This window comes from Girardinichthys multiradiatus, chromosome 3 (genome assembly GCF_021462225.1).
Source record: "Girardinichthys multiradiatus isolate DD_20200921_A chromosome 3, DD_fGirMul_XY1, whole genome shotgun sequence".
NCBI lineage: Eukaryota > Metazoa > Chordata > Actinopteri > Cyprinodontiformes > Goodeidae > Girardinichthys > Girardinichthys multiradiatus.
Genome location: NC_061796.1, coordinates 16466719 through 16488813, shown reverse-complemented (window position 1 = coordinate 16488813; position 22095 = coordinate 16466719). Strand labels below are relative to the sequence as shown.

The following is a 22095-nucleotide window of genomic DNA, read 5'->3' as shown; positions in this document are numbered from 1 at the left end:
TTCTGGTTAATGAATCAAAAACTGAAACAATGTAGTCATACGGCGGAAATTATGTTGATTTACCTGTCTGTTATCTTTCGTTTTGTCCATTATGAGGTGGGCTGGGCACAAAATATGCCTTTCGCAAGTTAGAAGGTTGTTCTTGTTCACGCATCTCACACCATCTGGCTCTGGCTGTCTGAAACACAAAGGCTACTGAGGGATCCTGGGTGTTTTACATCAAGATAATGGATGTCAATGGGACGGTTGAGCAGGGAATCTATCTGTTTGACATGAGCTTATATGGAGATCGGCTCAGACACCTGTGTACTAGGATATGCTTCTCAGGTGAGTGGTGAGGCTTGATTGCTTGGGGAGGAGTTTCTTTGTTGCTCTGTACTGCTTTCAGCATGGTGATGCAGTATGGACCACAGACTTAAGCTAAAAAATCAAAAGAATGATTAAGGCTCCCTTCCTCTGTCAAATGGAGCTTTGCTTTCCTATTTTTAAATTGTTTTGTACTTTTTATACTTTTGTGTGAAAATCACTTTGATTTCAAGGGTTATGTACGGTAAATGTTAAATATAGGCCGAACAGTGATTTCTCTATATAAAGGTTTCACCAATGCTGCACTATATAAAGCTGGTGTTAAACTTCATTTCAAAATGGGAAGGTGTTGCAAAGATATTACTCACTGTACCTCATGCGACTCAACTGCTTTGAGTATACACAAATTATGTAGAGCACCTGTCAGAATGGGCGGGGCATCCTAGCAATGGAAAATGCTACTTATGTTGAGCAGTGTGGTGTAGAAATGGGTTTCTGCATAAAAGTCCTAAATAGCTTCTTCAGATGAATATATAACAATGTCAGACTTGCAAAACACAGTTTTAAAGTTGTAAAGTTAGGTAATTGTACTGTAAAATAGAAATACATGCCAGAACCAAACGCACAAAGTTAAGCATAAGTTATTAAGAAAGTAAGTTATTTAGTTAACTTGTTTTATTACCATTGTTTAATAAACATAATGGCCTTAAAAAGATCTTTAAAAGTCTTAAATGTAACTACTGAAACTTTAGAAACCCTGTTGAAGAATGCCCTTTTTATTGTACCAATTAACCTAACAGGCATGTCTTTGGACTGTGGGAGGAAGCCGGAGTACCTGGTGAGAACCCACACATACACGGGGAGAACATGCAAACTCCATGTAGAAAGACCACCGGTCGGGAGTTGAACCCAGGACCTTCTTGCTGCAAGGCAACAGTGCTACCAACTGTGCCACCGTGCAGCCCATTGTTTGGATCAAGGCATATCTATTTTTTTTTAAATGGCTCAGTCAAAGTCCAGACTTCAATCCCATTCAGAATTTGTGGCAAGACTGGATAAGTGCTTCCACAAAGGTATTGGCTCAGGGGAGAAAATACAAATGCAGGCTACACTTTTCAGCTTTTTATTGGTACAAATATTGAATGCAATGTAACTTTTTTCTTCCAAATTCTGTGTTGGTCTTTCACTAAACAATCACACTAAAATATATAGAGGTTTTTGGTGGTAATGTGATAACGTGTGTAAAGGTTAAAGGAGTATGAATACATGTGTAACACACTGTACAGTTAGGTCATTAAGTATAGTGTTATTATAAATAACAGCATCTGTAAACCTTAAAAACCACAACTTTGGTGTAGCCTAAATCATTCACTGTAGTTTGGATATTTACTGTTAACTGATAAAGGGCATCCATTAGAAGATCTGTTGATGGAATATTGTCCATCCATCCGCTCACTGTAGTCATGTTATCTGGCAGACAAATCAGACCTATGGGGAATTCAGAAACCTTGTTTCCCAAGCGTTTATAGACTGTGGTTGGAAACTGCAGGCACGGCAAAAACACATTAACTCCACAAAGGAAGGTGCCAGCTGGCCATCATGTTTGGCCAGTAGTTTCTTCCAGCATGGCAAAACTTCAGGTAGAATAGACAGAATGTTTGTTTGTTTGCACTACAACAGTTTTTCTACTTTCAAAAATTTGATTGACTGATTTTTTGAATGTATTTGAATGTAAAAGAAAAACATCTCAGTCTTGCGTGGCAGCCGTGGAGATGCATGATGTAACTGCGATCAACAGGCTGTTGGTTGTATTTGTACTCTGTTGCCATCTAGTGGTGAAACAGTCTCCATGTGTTCTGGCAGCCGGAAATAGTGGTGTAATGTTCGAAAGATGGTGTTTTCCTCTGTGTATCAGATTGGTCAGCTCCGAGACTCCTCCATGGTTGTGGCTAAAAATACAGCTGTGCGTAAGAGTCAGTCACAGTAACCACTCAGGCACATGGTGCTTCCTGTTTTTAGGTGTTGTCATGGAAACAGAGCTCAAGTTCCCATTTTTTCCACGTTTACCCTTCAAGGATTGAAGTTAAGATGGCGATTGGAAACATCACATGGCATAATAAGAAATTAATAGATCACATGAAAAATGAGGAACCATTGTCATCTAAAGTTTGGAATTAAACAGTCATTTATTTTATTTTCTCTCAAAATCAGTCTTCTAAAACTCAGGGTAGATTATTTAACATTTACACTACATTAGTGTTGGGCTTTATATTCTCCATATTATAATTTTTTCTAGACATGATTTAACACAATGTTGCATGATTATTTAACAGGTCTTATCATGAACAAAAGAACATAATTCACTTAGCTCACCTGCAGAGGGAGACACAAGCTCTTTTAAATCTGGTGTGTCCTCACAATACTGCAGCACACAGAGTTTTTCTCCATCCCTTTCCCCAATTTAAACCCCTCAAATTAAACACAAGTAACACACACAGGCCCACATTTGGACGTTCTCCCAGACTCCCCTGAAGCTCAGTGTTGGTCTATTTTAAAACTCAGCTGCTGTGCCTAATCTGAAGGCTTGTTGAGTCTGAGGTAAACTAGGTTTTCATATTTATAATCAGATCTATTTCAGACAGCATGGAGATCCAGGACAGCTATGGCAAACATCCCTGTGATTACTACATGAGTAGCCTAACATAGTGTCCACTTAACATCACATTAATTAATAAAATAAATAAATAAAAAAACATTCACAGACTTGGACCAGGAATATGAAACATGTTTTACCCGATTCTACCAAACTAAAACAGTTATAGATTTAGATTTGGTCACTTTAGATATCGGAGGCATAGGCACACAGTACCCAGCACATACAATCATACTACTTGAGTCTTTCTACACACAAACTTCAGCCTATTTTGGAGGGATTTATTTGAGACAAAGTAGTGCATAATTGTAAAGTGGAAGGAAAAGGATACATTGTTTCTTTACAACAAAACTCTGAAAAGTGAGATGAGCATTTGTATTCAGCATCCCCATGTCAATAATATGTAGAACCAACATTCACATGCATTACCTATAACTTGTTATTTCCTTCTTCTTTCCACTCTGCCACAAATGCCAGATGTGTGGTGTACATGACGAATTATTGTCCTGCCAACAGATTCTCCCCCCTGAGCTGTGGATCTATGCAGCTCCTTCAGAGTAATCATGGGCGTCTTGGTTGTTTCTCCGATAAATATCTTTTTTTACTATGGCCTGGATATTTAGAAGGATGCCCATGGTGGTAGATTTGCAGTTTTCAGATGATTTATTGAACGGAGTTCTGTCAAATAGTCAAAGCTTGGGATACCTAACCCTATTTTAAACCTTTACATAGCTTTATCCCTAACATGTCTGCTGTGTTCTTTGGTCTTCATGATACTGTTCTCTAACAATCTAAAACAAATTGGGAAAACCATGTTTCATTTACTTCCACCTTACAGTTATGCACTACTTTGTGTTGGTTTTTAACACGGAATCTAAATAAAACACATTAAAGTTTTTGGTTGTAATGTAACAGAATGTAGAAAAGGTAAAGGGTATGAACACTTTTGCAAGACACTGTACCACGAGTAATGGATTTCACTGCTTTTCATCATCATAAATCCTAACCCTTAGAAAGGCAATCATCCTGTCAGGGATCGCTTTCTGCAAAGCATTCCAGCAGTGCTTGGACAGAAATATGATCTGACATGCACTATGCTTTCAAGGCCACTACCTTCCCCGCCTTTCTTATCCTAATCTTTTATCCTTTACACTCTTCAAACAATATATGAGATTATCATGGGTGTGTTCACACTGTTCCTGAGTTTTATCAGCTCTTCCACATGTTATCTGTGAGGTGTGTTTCCACTTACACTTTCACATGAACTTACGAAGAAATAAATTGTTAAATTATGAAGGTAGAAAAGTGAGATACAGAATTTAGGTAACCTTATATGGAAGCAAAATACATCTATGGAGCTTTTTTGTAGTGTACTATGAAAGGTGTTGCCTTCCCTCTGTGTAAACCCTGGTTTTTTCTTTGCAGCTCAGCTCTTTCAGAAACCATAATGATACATTGTTAGAATTCTTTTGTCCACTAATTTGTATATGTTCTTGTTTCCAAAAGCTTAAATACTGGTCACCCTAGTCCTAAGTGGCTGCAAGCTCAGTTGTAGTCCTGTTGCTATAGATCAGAAGCATTTCATAAACAGTACTATGAAAAATAAATGTATCTGCTTTCCTTGTTTGTTTATAAAATAAATTAGCAGTAAAAACAATAATGGCAACAAATAATTAGGTTTAATTTATGTCAGAAGTGGAAACTGCCCCAGGTAGTGCCACTTATGTAGCTGTCTGATTTGGAAAGACATTGAGAAGATTAAAACCTGGTACCAGAAAGAACAACTAGGGATTCATTCTTTAAAATCATGAATGCTTCTAAAACTGTCTTTGAATTATCTGAGCAAGTCAACCAAAACATATTCTGATTATAAGGTTGTAAAAACCACTTGGCCCAGAAGTACAGTGTTTGATACTAACCTCTAATCTAATTCTGGCAGTTCTGAGGTTAAAAGTATCCAAATGTTTACTGGATAATAGCAAAATAATGTCAGTAAAGGAAGAACAAACTGCAAAGTCCATCACAAAGAATCATCCAGCCACAAAAATGTCATTTACGGCAAAAAAACCCCACTTTCTCTCTCTTTTTTCACTGCTCTCAAGCTGCTCTCATAAAGATTCATATTGATCTATCCGGCTTTGATGAAGCCAGATGAGGGAGCAATGTAATAAGCATGTTGAGAACTTAATGATATGTTTCCTTTTAGCAGAGAAGATCTCATGACTAAGATGTTCCATACTTTTTTGTGCCATACCCATTTGAGTCTTCATAGTTTTTCCCATGAGGTTCTGAGAGAAGTAAGCATTGGTGTATGTTCCAATGCCAGAGAATGTCTAAGGGCTCTTTAACTGGGTAAATTAACCAACTTTTGCTTTTTTTTATTAAATAAAACCTAAAATATGTAAAACTCAAACTACATGTTTACAATGTTTATAGTGTGTCTTGCAAAAGCATTAATACATCTTGACCTTTTTTTAAAAGGTGATTTATTTTATGTTACACCAACACAAATCTTGTATTTTATTGGAATTTTGTGATAGAACAACATAAAGTATTGGATAACTGTGATGTGGAAGGAAACAAATACACGGTTTTCAAATTTTTCTACTAATAAACATGTGTTGCATGCCTTTGTATTTAGACCCCTAAAAATCTGATGCCACTAAATAAAACCCTGTGCAACCAACCAAACATATGGTAATGTGTGGTGGTGACATCATCATGTTGTGGGGATGCTTCTCCATAGCATAGACATTGAAACAGGGCAGAGTTGTGAAGATGCCAACAGATGTGAAGATGGGTGAGGCTAATTACAGGGCGACCCTGGGAGAAAACCTGCACTGGGATGAATAAGACATTGAGACTTGGGTGGAGATTTACCTTCAGCACCACAATCTGACTGAGCTTGAGCTATTTTGCAACTAAGAATGGAATGAAAAATCTAGATGTGCAAAGCTGATAGGGACATATCTTAAAGACTTGCAGTTGTACTTGCCACAAAAGGTGGTTTTGCCAATCAGTGGGTTAAATTTAATGCAAGCACTTGTAATGTTGTTTTTGTTTTATAAAATTTGAAACCATGTGGCATTTTCCTTCCACTTCACCACTATGCTCTACTTTGCATTCTCTGTGACAAAAAATAATATTCCTAAAAGGATGTTGTAACATGAAAATACGCATTAAACTGCTATGAAAAAGTTTGAAAGGCACTAAACATTTTACAATGAAAACCTGTCAGTAGTAAATTCAGTGTTTGGAGAAATTCCTTCCCTCAGATTTAATTGCTTACCGACATACCACGCCCTAATTCCACTGCTTGCCTAGACATCGTAGAACTACAAAGGTGTGTCTCCAAATTTGCGAACACGGCCTAAAATGAGACAACACGCAGCGCCACTCTTAAATGTACACCTACAGGTCCACACAGATCCCCTCACACTGACATACTCGGTGTCTTCATGTTCAAACAGGCTGTGTGGAAAATTGCTGTCCTCAGGAGGAGATGAAGTGCTCTTTAAGGCCTCTGAAAGTAAGATGAGGCAGGTGGGAGTAATGGATATATTAACGCCCTGAGGGGCAGTGTGCAACAAACAAAGGTTATACTCTGGCCTTCAGCACATGTAGTCGCTGTACAGAGGAGCTTTGCTGCAGGGGGGGATATGAAAGTCAGCAGCTCCAGGGCTGTATCTCCTTTATGTGCAGAAACACACCTTGACATCTGAAAAATGTTCCGTTTTAAAATGGTAAATAATGTTTGTTTGTTTTTGTTTTTTTTATTAATGAAAGGACTCAACAATGTTGCTGCTTAATATATAGATGTTTATCTTGGCAGAATATATAAATTGTACCATGTCAATAATGTTACAGCCAGTTTTGTAACAAACTTCTCTAGAGTTGCTTATTTCCCAATTTAAGTAATTTGTAAATATGGTGTCTTTAAAAAAAAAAAAAAAAATGGTAAATCAAAATAATCCATCCAACAGTTTTTTGTTTTTGTTTGTTTATTTTTTCTTTTTCTTTTAATTTGTCTTCCCCAGAAGATGACTTTAAATTTAAGATAAAATCTAATCCAGAAAATGCACAGTGCTTTGCAAAGCATTCATACCCCTATAACTTATGCACGTTTTTGTCACATAAGAACCACAGGCTTCAGAAAGTTTTTTTGAGATTTTATCTTCTGGACCAACATAGCCCCCAACAAAGCGTACCTTGCAAAACCACTATTCTCTGCACTTACAACTCCAGCTTCTTAGTCTCTGCCAGCTTTGCAAATCTAGAGACTGAAAACGGTTCAAACTAAATAAGAATAGATACATAAATTTTTAAGTCCCAAATTCTTAGTTGGAATCAGGCCTGGAATTTAATGGGCCATTGTAATATCAGTGTGCTTTAAACCATTAAATCGCAGCTCTTGCTGTTCCTTTTGGGTCCTGCTCAAAGGAAAACCTCCAGTCCAATCTCAAGCCTTTTGTAGCCTGTATTAGGTTTTCCTTTCAGTATTGCTCAGATAAATCATCTGCATATCATCTCTGACCAGCTTATGGTCCCTGGTGAAGCAACCCCACAGCGTGATGTTACCACCACCTTGCTTCAGTATAAGGATGGTGTGTTCAAATCAAAGTGCAATGTTTGTTTTTCACCAATTGTTGGGTTTTGCATGAAGGCCGAAGCTTAATTTTGGTCTCATATGAGCCAGCGCATCATTTGGATTTCACAATTACTAAGTCCCAAAAACTTTGAAGTTTGTGGTTTCAATGTGACAAAATGTGAGAAAAATCAAGAGGAATTAATACTTTTGCAGGCTGTCAAATAACGAACAACACACGTACAAACACTTCTAGAACTTTTATTCTGCATGTCTGGACGGATTCATGCATCACTTTCTAGAAAATGTAGCAGCCACTCCCAAAATGATCTCAGCTGTCTGCTCTTCCCTTTTTTAACTGTAGTGAGCTTCTTATTTAAAATGCCTGAGGAATGTTGTGAATAAGAAATGAGTAACCAGAGATAAGTGTGTGTCTCTGTAGTCAGTGTGTCACTCTTTTCACCTTTTTAGGCTCTCACTGAATGTGTTTTACAACTAAACACATGATTTATTTAATCATCTAACTATCATTTAGATGCATTAAAGAGCATAAAAAACCATTAGCACAATTTGTCATTACTTTATTACCCATTGTGTTTCTGTTTGAGAGTGTATTCTCTTGCGCAAGTTATAAAGTTATAGCGCACTCAGGTTACCACACCTCAGCCGCACCCGTCCCTCCTTCATGTCCGCTCAGTGCAAGAGGAAGGGGTGTGTCCAGAGCCCAACCCATCATGTCCTCCAGCACACTAACGTCACTAAATACACAGTACTTTACTCACAAGGGCAGACCCAGACTCCATAGCCCATAGGCACAACAGAGTGAGAGGAAGAAAGGAAAAGGGTGAAAAAAAACACGGGAAAAAAAGGACCGAGCTGAAGCCATTGAGGGAGCGAGGAGGTTAGGAGAGGATAGAAAGATAGAGAAATCATAGGTTTGTAAAGCATTTAGTGGATTCTGGCCACAGGACTGCACACTCTGGGACAAAGCAAAAGGGCCAAAGATAGACACAAGAAACGCTGAGGTTCCTATCAAGAGGAAACCCGCCGAAGATCTTCAGTCATTAGGAATATTATTTTGTGAGCCGTCAAACAATGACAATGAACTCTCAACAGCAGAAATACAGGAATTTCTCCACTGACAGTCTGGGGAGAGACAGGGTGCCCTCAGATGATGGTTATTACCAAGGGATGCTAAAGGCTACGGACGGACGGAAAGGTACCAGTATGGTTCCGCTTAATGCAAGATAACTTTATTGCAAGCCTTGATCCTGATCTGTTTCTTCTGAAGTATGTGAAAGTACGTGAGAAGCTGCTGGGCACGAGTAATAGTCTTCCTTATGGAAAGAAGGACAAGCAGAGTTCAGGTTGAAGATATAAATGTTGAGATTTGACTGTTTGGCTTGTTGTTGTTCATAAGATAATGTTTCACAGCAGCTTGTAGCATTGTTATAGTCAATGATTTTTATTCACTGCCTAGAAATAAAAAAATGTTAACAGCAGAGTGACCTAAAATGTAGAAAGAGGAAACCCCCCCCCCCCCCCAGTAATGCATCCGCAGCTTCCTGTCTTTGCACTGGTCACCAAAGCAAAACTTAATCATAATTTCCCTTGTATTACATGCACATGTTTAGAAGTTAGTCACTGTAGCAACAGTCTATTTGTCTTCTCTTGTAGTCAGAATGATTAATGAGCTATATTTCCATACAGACTCTTCCACGTTTTTTGCTTGAAAGATAAAGAAAAAAGTTGTGACAGTATGAAAGAAAGAATTATAATAAAAATATCTTATCGTCAATCATGTTACCTTTGTGTACCTAATGTCTTTCCTCAGCTGTCAACTTTAGCACCTCAGTGACTCCTTTTTATATACTATATGCATACATGTGATGCCTGAAGGTTACCCAGCCCCTATATGCTTTTATACTACAATTTAGCTTAAAAAAAAAAAGCAGAAATGTATTGATCAGGCTTTTTTGGCCGATGTACAGTTTTCTTTGAAATCCTAGCAATGTAATACTTGAAACACAAAACAAAAATGCTAGGGGTTCTTTGATAGATGTAGTAGATTTGAATCTAACAGACAATTAAAGAATAAAAGGTTATCACAATTTATGCATTAAAACATATGTCCTTGCCCTTTATCTAATTTATTAAACTCATAAAGTACATTGAACTACAAACTGTTGGACAATGTGTTTATCGATAAGAAATTGTAGGAATTATATATTTTAATGCATTCAATACTTTTGAAAGAAAATCAGATTTTTCAGTTTTTGGCCTAACAATTACCACAACATGGTGCTAGGGTTGGGATGTGTTGTCTTCACATTTCCTCTCGGGGTGACATTATTCCCCCTTGACAGAAAGTAGAACTACAAAGGTCACATACCTGGCCTCAGTTCACATTGCTTTGAAAATGAAATAAGGTTAAAGTTCTAAAGGAGAGTAAACCAAGGTTTATAGGAAGAAGGAGTTTCATAAAACATGTCCATTTGCTGTCTGCCAAGTGAAACGAAGCTAATGTAGCCTGTGGGTGTTAATTTTCTGTTTGTATTGAATCAGAGTTCTTCGCTTTCATTGCTGGGTGTGTCAGTATGTCAAGGCTGTCAGGTCACACCCTTTCTTTGATAAGATTGGACTTTGTGTTGTGTCACTCAGTCCCTTTAACATCATATGAATGAAATTGATTTAAGAGTCAATGAAGGAACGTTTCTTAGAGGTACATAAAGTGGCTTCTAATGAGGTAGTTTCTAAAGCTGTCTGGTTTGGCTGTCAAAGTCAACTAAAAGTGCTGGGTTAAACCTTGCTGTTAAGTGATATGTCAGGGAGCCAGAAACAGACACACTCCAATAATGAAGGTCCTTGTTTTTCCCCCTAACATCACAGCACCGGGTAATAACCTTTGTTGTGTTCGTGGGTGTGTTGAGCACCTACTTCTTGTCCTTTCTTGTTGGGAAACTGCTCCCTCTAATAGTTTTCTTGCCAAGTTCCAATCACAAATATAATCTTCACACTCACCTGAACATTTCGACTGCGCTGAAATCTTTTAATCTTTGAGTTTTTTGTTTTTCCCAGAACGAAGCTTACAGTGATGTCATACAGTGAAACATAAGCTTTTTCTAAACAATGGGGGTTCATCTGTCCGCGTTGGGGGTTCATCTGCCGCAGTCAAATGCACTGTGATGTAGCCGAAGTCAGATAGTGGCGTGCACAGAGGTGCTAGAGGGATTTTTCCACCCACCAAGAAATGCTGTTTGTCTTACAGGAACCAAACATTTCAAGTGTCATTGTTCTGTATGTTTGTTCAGTTTTATGGTAAATACGCAAAAACTCTCACAGTAGAATCCAGCAATCGGTGTAATGGTGCACAAAAAAATCTGAACCATGTCATCAAACCTCGGCTTTGAAGACATGGTTCATTACATTATCAAGAGATTTGGCTAAGTTGTAACAACCATAGATTGTGCTTGCTTTTACAACATTGGTATAATTTATTACTTTATAATGGGGCTCTGTTACTTTCTGCATTCAAAGCAAATGCTTTCGAATGCTTTTTTGTTTTGGTGTCTCTTCATGTGCAAACTTTAAAAACTCACATAGCAATAAAAGTTCACTAATTAAACATTGTATATGTACATGTTTAAATCACTTCTATAATTAAGTACATACAGGTCCTTCTCAAAAAATTAGCATATTGTGATAAAGTTCATTATTTTCTATAATGTAATGATGAAAATTTAATATTCATATATTTTAGATTCATTGCACACTAACTGAAATATTTCAGGTCTTTTATTGTCTTAATACGGATGATTGTGGCATACTGCTCATGAAAACCCAAAATTCCTATCTCACAAAATTAGCATAGTTCATCCGACCAATAAAAGAAAAGTGTTTTTAATACAAAAAACGTCAACCTTCAAATAATCATGTACAGTTATGCACTCAATACTTGGTCGGGAATCCTTTTGCAGAAATGACTGCTTCAATGCGGCGTGGCATGGAGGCAATCAGTCTGTGGCACTGCTGAGGTCTTATGGAGGCCCAGGATGCTTCGATAGCGGCCTTTAGCTCATCCAGAGTGTTGGGTCTTGAGTCTCTCAACGTTCTCTTCACAATATCCCACAGATTCTCTATGGGGTTCAGGTCAGGAGAGTTGGCAGGCCAATTGAGCACAGTGATACCATGGTCAGTAAACCATTTACCAGTGGTTTTGGCACTGTGAGCAGGTGCCAGGTCGTGCTGAAAAATGAAATCTTCATCTCCATAAAGCTTTTCAGCAGATGGAAGCATGAAGTGCTCCAAAATCTCCTGATAGCTAGCTGCATTGACCCTGCCCTTGATAAAACACAGTGGACCAACACCAGCAGCTGACACGGCACCCCAGTCCATCACTGACTGTGTGTACTTGACACTGGACTTCTGGCATTTTGGCATTTCCTTCTCCCCAGTCTTCCTCCAGACTCTGGCACCTTGATTTCCGAATGACATGCAGAATTTGCTTTCATCCGAAAAAAGTACTTTGGACCACTGAGCAACAGTCCAGTGCTGCTTCTCTGTAGCCCAGGTCAGGCGCTTCTGCCGCTGTTTCTGGTTCAAAAGTGGCTTGACCTGGGGAATGTGGCACCTGTAGCCCATTTCCTGCACACGCCTGTGCACAGTGGCTCTGGATGTTTCTACTCCAGACTCAGTCCACTGCTTCCGCAGGTCCCCCAAGGTCTGGAATCGGCCCTTCTCCACAATCTTCCTCAGGGTCCGGTCACCTCTTCTCGTTGTGCAGCGTTTTCTGACAAACGTTTTCCTTCCCACAGACTTCCCACTGAGGTGCCTTGATACAGCACTCTGGGAACAGCCTATTTGTTCAGAAATTTCTTTCTGTGTCTTACCCTCTTGCTTGAGGGTGTCAATAGTGGCCTTCTGGACAGCAGTCAGGTCGGCAGTCTTACCCATGATTGGGGTTTTGAGTGATGAACCAGGCTGGGAGTTTTAAAGGCCTCAGGAATCTTTTGCAGGTGTTTAGAGTTAACTCGTTGATTCAGATGATTAGGTTCATAGCTCGTTTAGAGAGCCTTTTAATGATATGCTAATTTTGTGAGATAGGAATTTTGGGTTTTCATGAGCTGAATGCCATAATCATCCGAATTAAGACAATAAAAGACCTGAAATATTTCAGTTAGTGTGCAATGAATCTAAAATATATGAATGTTAAATTTTCATCATGACATTATGGAAAATAATGAACTTTATCACAATATGCAAATTGTTTCAGAAGGACCTGTACATGTCAAACCAAAAGGCATATACCAAAAATCTTCAGCATGAAGAGTTACCTCATAGGCTTCATTCTTCCAATTTTGTGCTGTACATTATCTAAAACCGTGATGTCTCTGTGTTCCAGATGAACGAGATCGGGTACAGAAGAAAACCTTCACAAAATGGATTAACAAGCATTTGATTAAGGTAAGATCCTGTTCTCCTTTTAGGAGCTAAACACATATTGCAAGCCACATTTGTGCACACATGTGCTTTCATTCAGGTTCATTAAGGAAGAAATCAATTGAACCTTGCTAAAAACTAAGGTCATGCAAGTTTTACTGATTTGTGGTCAGATGCATTGTCCTGTTGTAGTTTTAAATATAAGTGAATGTTACTAGATGGGATTTGTTTTTACGATATATCACCTAGCATTATAATGCGTGTAGGGATGCACTGATTCAAATGTTGTGGCCAGTTTCTTATTTTTGGATAGCTCTGTTTTTTTTTATTGATTTTACATAGCAATGCCCTATTAAGCTCAACTTTAGACAATGTATGCATAGATGTAGCACCACATCCATGTGTGAGAGAGCAGTGGCTGTGAAACAGGGTTTTATTGTTAACTTCAAGGAAGGACAGCGTAATTTTGGAGTTTAGCATCTTTTATTACTAAAACAGCAGTCTAAGTAGGATTAAGCTCATACAGATAAATCGGAGCAAATGTTAAAACGTCCTGTTATCTCTTCTGAAGTCTCTCTCTCTTTCATTTCATTTCTATAACTCCGCTGACCTCAGTTTTGAACCTCACTGATACAGAAAATAGATACCTTGTTGTCTTTTTTACAACTGTTTTCAATCTTATGACTGTTGTTGTTACATAGGCTTGGCAGCCCTTCTGTTTGGTGCATTTACTGATCAGAAAAATATCATATTTTTCAGTTTCTGACTGATTGGTCACTACTCAGGGCTGATCAATCCTGATTCCACTTACTCTCTATTTGTGTAAATAATAATAAGTACATTTTTGGTTGAATAATTTCTTTTTTTTATTATTTATTATTATTTTATTTTTGTTTAAAGCCTGTGGTTTTCAGTAGGCTTTACAACTTGGTAATTGATTATTAGTTGGCCAAGTTCACACTCCGAAAAGAACTGATTATGAGCAAAAACGCTGTATCAACTAAACTAAAGAGCAGAATTGGTTTTCTCATCAGGTCTCCAAAGAACCATGAAGAGTTATATCTCATGTAGTTCATCTCTCACCTGTTCATTATAAGCATCTCTGTAAAGATTGTTGCCAACATCCCTCCTTCTACTTGTATAAATACAACCAGTCTACACTGTCTCACACTCGGTCACTGACATTTTACCATTATGGTGAGGCTTACCAGGAGTCCTGGTTGTCATCAGTTGAGAAGGTGTGTAAAGCTTCCATCAGTATCTGTCTACTATCATCTACATCATGCTATTATCTCTCTCTCTCAGACTATGGTCTGAAAGCCCACGAGGAAATCATCCATCCATGGAAGAGAACAGGTTAGAAGAGAAATCGAGGGAGACCCTAGGCCTTACTCAAGAAAGCCTCATTAGGGCTGAAACACAAGCCATTATGACACAAAGGAGTGCAGTAATAATATTTCTCTTTGGGCCATTTCTCTTTAAGGGAACTTCCACTGGTAGTAGTATATTCATATCTTTGTGGCGCTAAGTGTCTCCATATTATGTTCAGCTCACAGACATTGGGCCATTCATTTACTTAAAATGAAACCAAAGGAAAAAAAAGGTTTGTGTTTGTTTCCATGGGTGAGCACTGCTGGCCTAGTCAGCTACGACTGTTAGAGAGCGTACTGGAGTCTAGATTTTGTTCCACTTGACTGTTTTCTATGAATGTTGAATAGTGAGTCAAACACATCTGGTCTCAGTTAACTCCTGCTGTAAAGGCATATTCTGTTCTCGCCCTAAAGTTCATGGTGATTGAGGCTCACAGTAGCACATGTGCTGTCCAGACTCCTGGGTCTGGGCGTTTAGTTACTATCTCACCAGCATAAGCTTGTTGGCATGTATGGAAAGTTTACACAGGCTGGGCCAGGTAAAAAAGACATCACTAAAATTCCCCACTATTCTATTCCTCTGGTTTAAAAGCTTTTAATGAGATACCAGACAGAATGGTCAAGTAATCTTCTCAAACTGAAACAAAGAATATAATAATACTGTGCTGCTTCACCTGATGCTGCACACTGTCAGCCAGGTAGTTAGAAGAGGGCAACTAATGTTTTTCCATACTCACAAGAAAGACATATTTGGTTATTTAGAAACATTTCCAGTGACAAAAAACCCATAAAGCCATGTTGCTGAAAGATGGAGCACCCATTAGTCCTACTATGGTACCACTGTTTTAAATCAACAAATTAATTTGTTTGTATGTCTTAAAGAAGAGCAATTAGAAGATGCAACACACTTTTCTTAAGCTCCCTATGTAAAGACAGGAATACAGTAACTGTAACCTTTTTACTCAGTGTTATGTCATTCAAAAATTATTCATAGGATGAGATGGACTTTGGTCAACTGATATTCTCACTGAAGGTGTACCTATTAAAGCAAGCAAAAAATGAACACTTAATGCTCACGTTGCCATGTGCAGTAAACAGAAGGGCAAACCCAGGGAAACATGGTGGAATGTGGCATGGAAAGTGTTAACTTTAAAGACCACTTGCCGAGGTTAAACGGATGTTAAACTGATTTAATGACTGAATGGTTTGCTTGAAGGGCAGCAGACTAGAACCAACCTGGTCTGTGGAAAGCTGTAATAGGCCACTGAGTTTTTCCCCTGCTCGGTAAATCTCTTTAACTTGCATCAGAAAGCCTGGAATGTGAGCCCAGCTACTGAAAGTGAATCTGTTTCTGTGCAGACATCTTCTTGATTTTCAGGCCCAAACTGCACATAACAAATTATATAAAGCTATGGTAGAGTGAGTATGGGGAATTCTAAATCTTGAAACATATATTATTATATTATTAAATATGGTGGATCAGACCTCAAAAAGATGCCAAGCATCTACTGAAATGTTTTCTACCTTAAAAGCTTTGCAGATGAGCTTGTTCTGACAACAGAGCAGTTTATAACAAATTACCTATCTTTCTGCACAAAATGTACAGGTAATCTCCTGGATATATTTACAGTCGCTTCAGAACAGAGTATTGTAATTAACGGGTGTTGATAGATGGCTCTGTACCACATGTTCTGTACTACTTACGGGCCACTTTTTCCAAGAATACAGGCCATTATATATGATATGTTATTTTTTGGCTTGTGATCTTTTATTTAAATATAGTTTAACAATCTGTCAAAAAGCATTTCTGTTAAATTGATTATTTGGAAAAAACAGTTCAAAGTTACATATTTCACAATAATGTGCCCTGTGAAATAGATGACTGACTGACTGACCCCTAGTGACATCTAGTGGCCACACTGCATATGTCTATCTATCTATCTATCTATCTATCTATCTATCTATCTATCTATCTATCTATCTATCTATCTATCTATCTATCTATCTATCTATCTATCTATCTATCTATCTATCTATCTATCTATCTATCTATCTATCTATCTATCTATCTATCTATCTATCTATCTATCTATCTATCTATCTATCTATCTATCTATCTATCTATCTATCTATCTATCTATCTATCTATCTATCTATCTATCTATCTCTCTATCTCTCTATCTCTCTCTCTCTCTCTCTAATCGATATATCGAGTCTGTCTGTCTCTAATTTATAACTTTCTTTGCATTTCATGGTTTCTCCTCACTAAGCATTGGAGGGCAGAGGTAGGTGAGAGCATGCTGAGTTTAAGACTGTGTTATCAGTACCTGTGTTGCATGGACAGACACTCCTGCTTCACTTTTGTTCCAAGCTTTCAACTGCAATTCTGGAATAGTCACTTGTTCTGTCTTGACTGCTCTTTGTTGGCTCACTGCCTGGTTGCAGTTGCACCACAAACTGTATTAAAAATAGCTATTGCCCTTTCTGTTAAATGATGTCTAAATGTTTCTTTCGGTTTTATCTTCACTTTTTTTACCCCTTAGAGTCAAATTCTCTTTTTATTCAGAATCATATCTGTAACCTTTGGCGTCTGCTTTTCAGCATCTGGAGCTGCAGTCAGGCTTGACTCCTTAAGGCTATTCATTCCTAACCTGCGTGTAATTTTGTTAGTTCAAATCATGTACAAAGTACTGCTGAACATAGACTATATTGCTATCTAAAATGTTTTAATTCTTTTCTTTTTGGCTATCATGACGTTTGGAGTCAAAAGTGGTATCAGAATTATTACAAAGTCACAAAAACTGCATCGCATTGAACTGAATTAAATTTACAAAGCATGTGTTTGTATACAATAAATCATAACAAACTGATATACTTTAAACAACTCAAAGCAGATAACGGTATTCTTATGTTCTATGAATCTGAAACTGTAGTATATGTCATGTGATCTTCAGGTAAACCAGAACCCACCAGGTTTTGTGGAAGTGCTGAAAAAATCTGTTCCTCGGAAATGCAGTATATACCATAAAATGCTTCACTATCACAGAATTTACATCCATGTGACAAAAACATAGTAATGACTTGATAATAATGTTAGTGAATATTCATCAGTGCAGATAGAGTGTTTGCTTATTGTAACATGAGATTCACTTTGGCACACCAAATTCTTAGTGGCTCACCTGTAGTCACCCTTCATCCCAATATTCACATATATATATATATATATATATATATATATATATATATATATATATATATATATATATATATATATATATATCAAGGGCACACAATGAATAATACACATACTTCCTAAATACAACAGGACCCACACCTGGTAGGATAAGCAATGGTTTGACAGCAGCTTAAATGATTTGTCTGTGTTTGCCTATCCTTGTGACGTGCACTCTGCTGTGTTTTCCTTTTCCTTTGGCAGGCACAGCGTCATGTGACAGATCTGTATGAAGACCTTCGAGATGGACATAACCTGATCTCGTTGTTGGAGGTCCTCTCTGGAGAAACACTGGTAATTTCAATCTTGACATTGACTATTGAAAATAATGTTTGAGCTCTGCATCTTGTTACCTCAGTTATACTGCAAACTTGAACTTAATCCTGGCTTATTACATAAGGGGCAGTCCCTCTAGGAACAAATTAGATTAAATCACCACAAAGCTGTCAATCAAACTCTAAAGTTGAGCTTTATATATAAGCAGGCTTCTGTAGTACTTGGATCTGCAAACACCTTTTGTTTATTTTACTTATTTTGTATTGATTGATCTTTAGTTATATTTTTCTGCATTGATTAAATCCATCTCCAGTCAGTTTATTTTCCACTTGGGCTTCAGGTGTGTACAGCTTCTTTGCTACAGCAACTGTACTTCACTACTAACATCAGCTGCAGCTCTGTCTGTCTTCTGAATGCCTTTAAAACTGTAACATACGTATTAATAGCACCTCTTTGATCTGTGTGTATGTCTATGAAAGTATATATAATCCACAGTTCTTCTCTATTCCACGTCCTCCTCTTCCTTCTTCCATTTTCCTCCCCTTAACTTCTGTTCTGATCTTTACTGTTTGGCCTTTGCCTGCTTTCCGTCACATTTCGCTTGCTAGCCGAGAGAGAAAGACATGGTCAGGAGCGTTCGGCTGGTGAGTGGCTTTGGAACTTAAGGTTTGCGCCTGTCCCCTTATGATTCACCTGCTTTCTATCACTGAGTTGGCTTTGCATGGCATCTGTAGAACTCCACTATGGACATTCGTCCTCCTGTGGATCTCTAAGTTTCTTTCATTGACAATCTTTTCAGAATGTAGCTGCTAGAGTAAAAATGTACCTGATAAAAATTTTGTGTTGAACTGAAAATTGGCCAGTTCCTGACCAGCCAATTTCTCTGTGCATTTTTACAAAAATGGAAATATTTATTTGAACATTGGCTACTTTTTCTTTATTCAGCAATACATCACTACCCTAATACGTAAAGCACGGACTGCAGTTTTTAACTTAATTTACCAAGAATAGGTATAAACCCAGGCTTATGTGGTATGGTCTACCATTTTGGCAAAGCTAAACAAAACACCTAAAAAATGTAGTCTGTTGCTTATTGATGAAAAACAGGACTAAGTTAGTTAAAGAATCACAATAATGACCAGGAATTTGTAGCTACTTATACAGGCAAGAAATACTTCTAATATTTCTTATATTTGTAATGCTATTAGCCATTTTATTTAAATTTTCATTATTTTATCATTTAATCAAAGGTTATGCTCGCTTTACCACTAAACCAAGATTATACTTGTTTGCTGAACCGAGACTTCATGTTGTAACTAAATTCTTCTTTATGTCGTCTTGATCCATCTTAGCCTAGAGAGAAAGGACGAATGCGGTTCCACAAACTGCAGAATGTACAGATTGCCCTGGACTTCCTGAAACACCGGCAGGTACGATATTTAATAAGGTGTTTTATAGTACTAGCTAATATCTGATGATGATTAGAATAATATGGTTGTTGTGTTTTATCAGGTCAAGCTGGTTAACATCAGAAATGACGACATAGCAGACGGGAACCCCAAGCTGACATTGGGGTTAATATGGACTATCATCCTCCACTTCCAGGTCTCCTCCTCTGTCAGTGTTATGTTGCATTTATTATTATTTTACCCTCTTTCATTGGGATTTCAGCTGCTTCTTCTCCATCTCATTGGAACCGATCAGTTGGGACTTTGCCATCTCATCAAGAAATATTCACTCTTCTCATATTCCATGAAGTAACAGTCTAACTTTGCTGAATTTCAACTGTTGAAGGAAACAACACACCATTAGTGTGTGCTAGTATGAGTCACTCTCTCCCATCTTCCCAAGGGAAGGGTGTGTCATGCGGAGTATCCAAATTGTTGGCTTACTGCTCTACCAGTCCCACCCCAAATATCCAGGCCTTATTGTAACTTTTTCTTGTGTATGCCAAGCATAAATCCCAGGGCATCAGCCTCACCGATATCATCCCATCACCCACCAATAGTTCAGTTTAGGTATAGATTTCAAAAAATGAAAGACAAGTGTGATAATATTACTTAGTAATTTCAACAGCTTTGTCCTGCATATTCTTAATGCTTTTATACAATTGTGATTAAAAACGGGAGGCAGTTGGGATGTGGTTTCTGGTGAGTCATAGAGGCTCTGAGGTGAATAGAATAAAATTTTACTGGAATCAAATAATAATGGAGTAATAAATCCAACAGGTTGATTACTCAACCATTTTTAAATGGAGAAGAAATGATGAGCAGCAGCAATTAAATCAAATGCGTATGCCAAACATCTGTTTTACTAAGGCAGTTTGATTAAGATCGGCTTGTGTGAAGAGGCTTTAAAAGAGTTATGAAACTTATTATCCGTTAGAAAATTCTGGAAGATTTGCAGAGTAGACTTTGAGACTCACTGCCAGCTGTGAGTCATATTTTCTATGCCCAAAGTCCCTAGATGTAAACATATCTAGACACCAGAGAAGGAGTCCCGTTTTTACACTAGGCCAAGCATAAATCCTGCTATGTTCTTTAAACAAATAACACTATATATGGCCACATTTGATACCAACCCGGTAAAGATGCGGATAAAATTGTAACACAGGTTTGTTTTAATAACCATAGTACATATCACACTGAAGCAAGTGAAAATCCCACTAAATCCATATATAGGGATGATCTTTTGATGATGATCTTTTGATCATTTCTTTTAACACAATCTCTCCAGGCTCCTCTATTATGCTGTCTTCTCTTCAGCTTACCCCACAGCATCACAGATTGTCCACCTTACCTAACAGTGTGCTTTACACATGTTAATTCTTAGTCTATATCTGTCAAAAGCACATGGTTGCAGAGTTTACCATACTCTCCATGTTTATCTTTGTGATGGTGGGACAGAAGAGGCTGTTTTTTCTGGCATCACTCCCAAGCAACCAGTTGCAATATAGACGGTGTCTAAAGGTTGTTAATGGAGGCTATTTGACCCTCAAGGTGCCAGTCTATGCTGTAGCTCTATAACAGTGATGTTTGAAGTAGTGGTACCAACAGTTGCTCTACCTTTGATTTTGTTTGAAAACTAATTATTGCTGGGGTTTTTTCCCCCATTGAATTAATGTTACTAAAATTAAAAGGTAAATTTTCATTTTTTTTTTATTTATGCGTGAGATTATGCTACTGCAAAAAAAACACATTTCTTTTAGACTTTTAACAGTGTGTCTCTGGCATGGTAAATCCTCTGATCCTAATAAATCCATTATATGTTAATTGAAAGGTAAACCAATAAATCAATAAAAGATAAATCAATAATTCCCAAAGGTGCTAATCAATGATAACAATGGTGTTGACCTAAAAATTAATTCTGGTGGTGTTTGGCAATCCATCTAATTAGATCTTTTGGTTTCCACTAATTGCTATATTTTTTTCCACATTTCTTTAACGTACTTTATCCAAAAACTCTCTGCCTTCTGTCAGCTTAAAATTCTTTTTTCTGTATGTCTGGTGTCAGATCTCAGACATTCAGATCAACGGCCAATCAGAAGACATGACAGCCAAGGAGAAGTTGCTGCTCTGGTCCCAGAGGATGACAGACGGCTACCAGGGCATCCGCTGCGACAACTTCACCACCAGCTGGAGGGACGGCAAACTCTTCAATGCTGTCATACATAGGCACTAGTGAGTGTTGAAAATGATCCTGCGAACAATATTAAATGCAATGCAAGCACAGACAGAAAGGTCTGCTGTCGGTTGTTGTACCAGCATGCTCCCTATTTATACTTAATACCTGTACCTTATGGCAACAGAACACTGACAAACTAACAAGCCTTTCTCATCACATTTTAGTTTAATTTAATACTGAGGGCAGTTCAGCAGGAGTGAGTGCTTGGAATGCTGTCAGATGTCAGATTAACCATCCTGTTGCCAGTTAAAACCTGCTCTCTGATTAAATCTCTACAAGAGGTCTACTCCACAAATGATTCATACGTAATAACTGTGACCTGGCTGCTTTATGATACTGAGGTCAGTTAACTGGAAAGGGCAGACACTAGCAGTGCCATGCACCTTTGTCAATACCTAGTCTGCATGTGTTACAACCTCCTGCTAAAATGGAAATACCAAGCTGTAAATGTGTGTTCGTGTTTTACCTTCCAAATCTTTCGCTCTGATCCTTATCTTGTTACTGCCCTTGACAGTGCTTAGTCTCCTGCTGTCCTAATGAAATATGGGTT

At 37.9% G+C, this 22095-nt stretch overlaps 1 protein-coding gene across 2 annotated transcripts in view; it reads left to right on the top strand.

The window, feature by feature from the left end:
* The first annotated feature begins 8309 nt into the window (after positions 1 to 8309).
* LOC124865420 (plectin-like) overlaps positions 8310 to 22095 on the top strand; it is a 47227-nt gene continuing 33441 nt past the window's right edge. The window contains exons 1-6 of one of the 2 annotated variants that reach the window (XM_047360479.1): positions 8310 to 8763; positions 12946 to 13007; positions 17790 to 17879; positions 19214 to 19291; positions 19374 to 19466; positions 21375 to 21541. In XM_047360479.1, coding sequence (XP_047216435.1) covers positions 8640 to 8763; positions 12946 to 13007; positions 17790 to 17879; positions 19214 to 19291; positions 19374 to 19466; positions 21375 to 21541 — 614 coding nt within the window. In that variant the 5' untranslated portion in view covers positions 8310 to 8639. Of the gene's footprint in view, positions 8764 to 12945; positions 13008 to 17789; positions 17880 to 19213; positions 19292 to 19373; positions 19467 to 21374; positions 21542 to 22095 lie in introns of those variants that run through there. The other variant, XM_047360478.1, reaches the window with a different exon arrangement.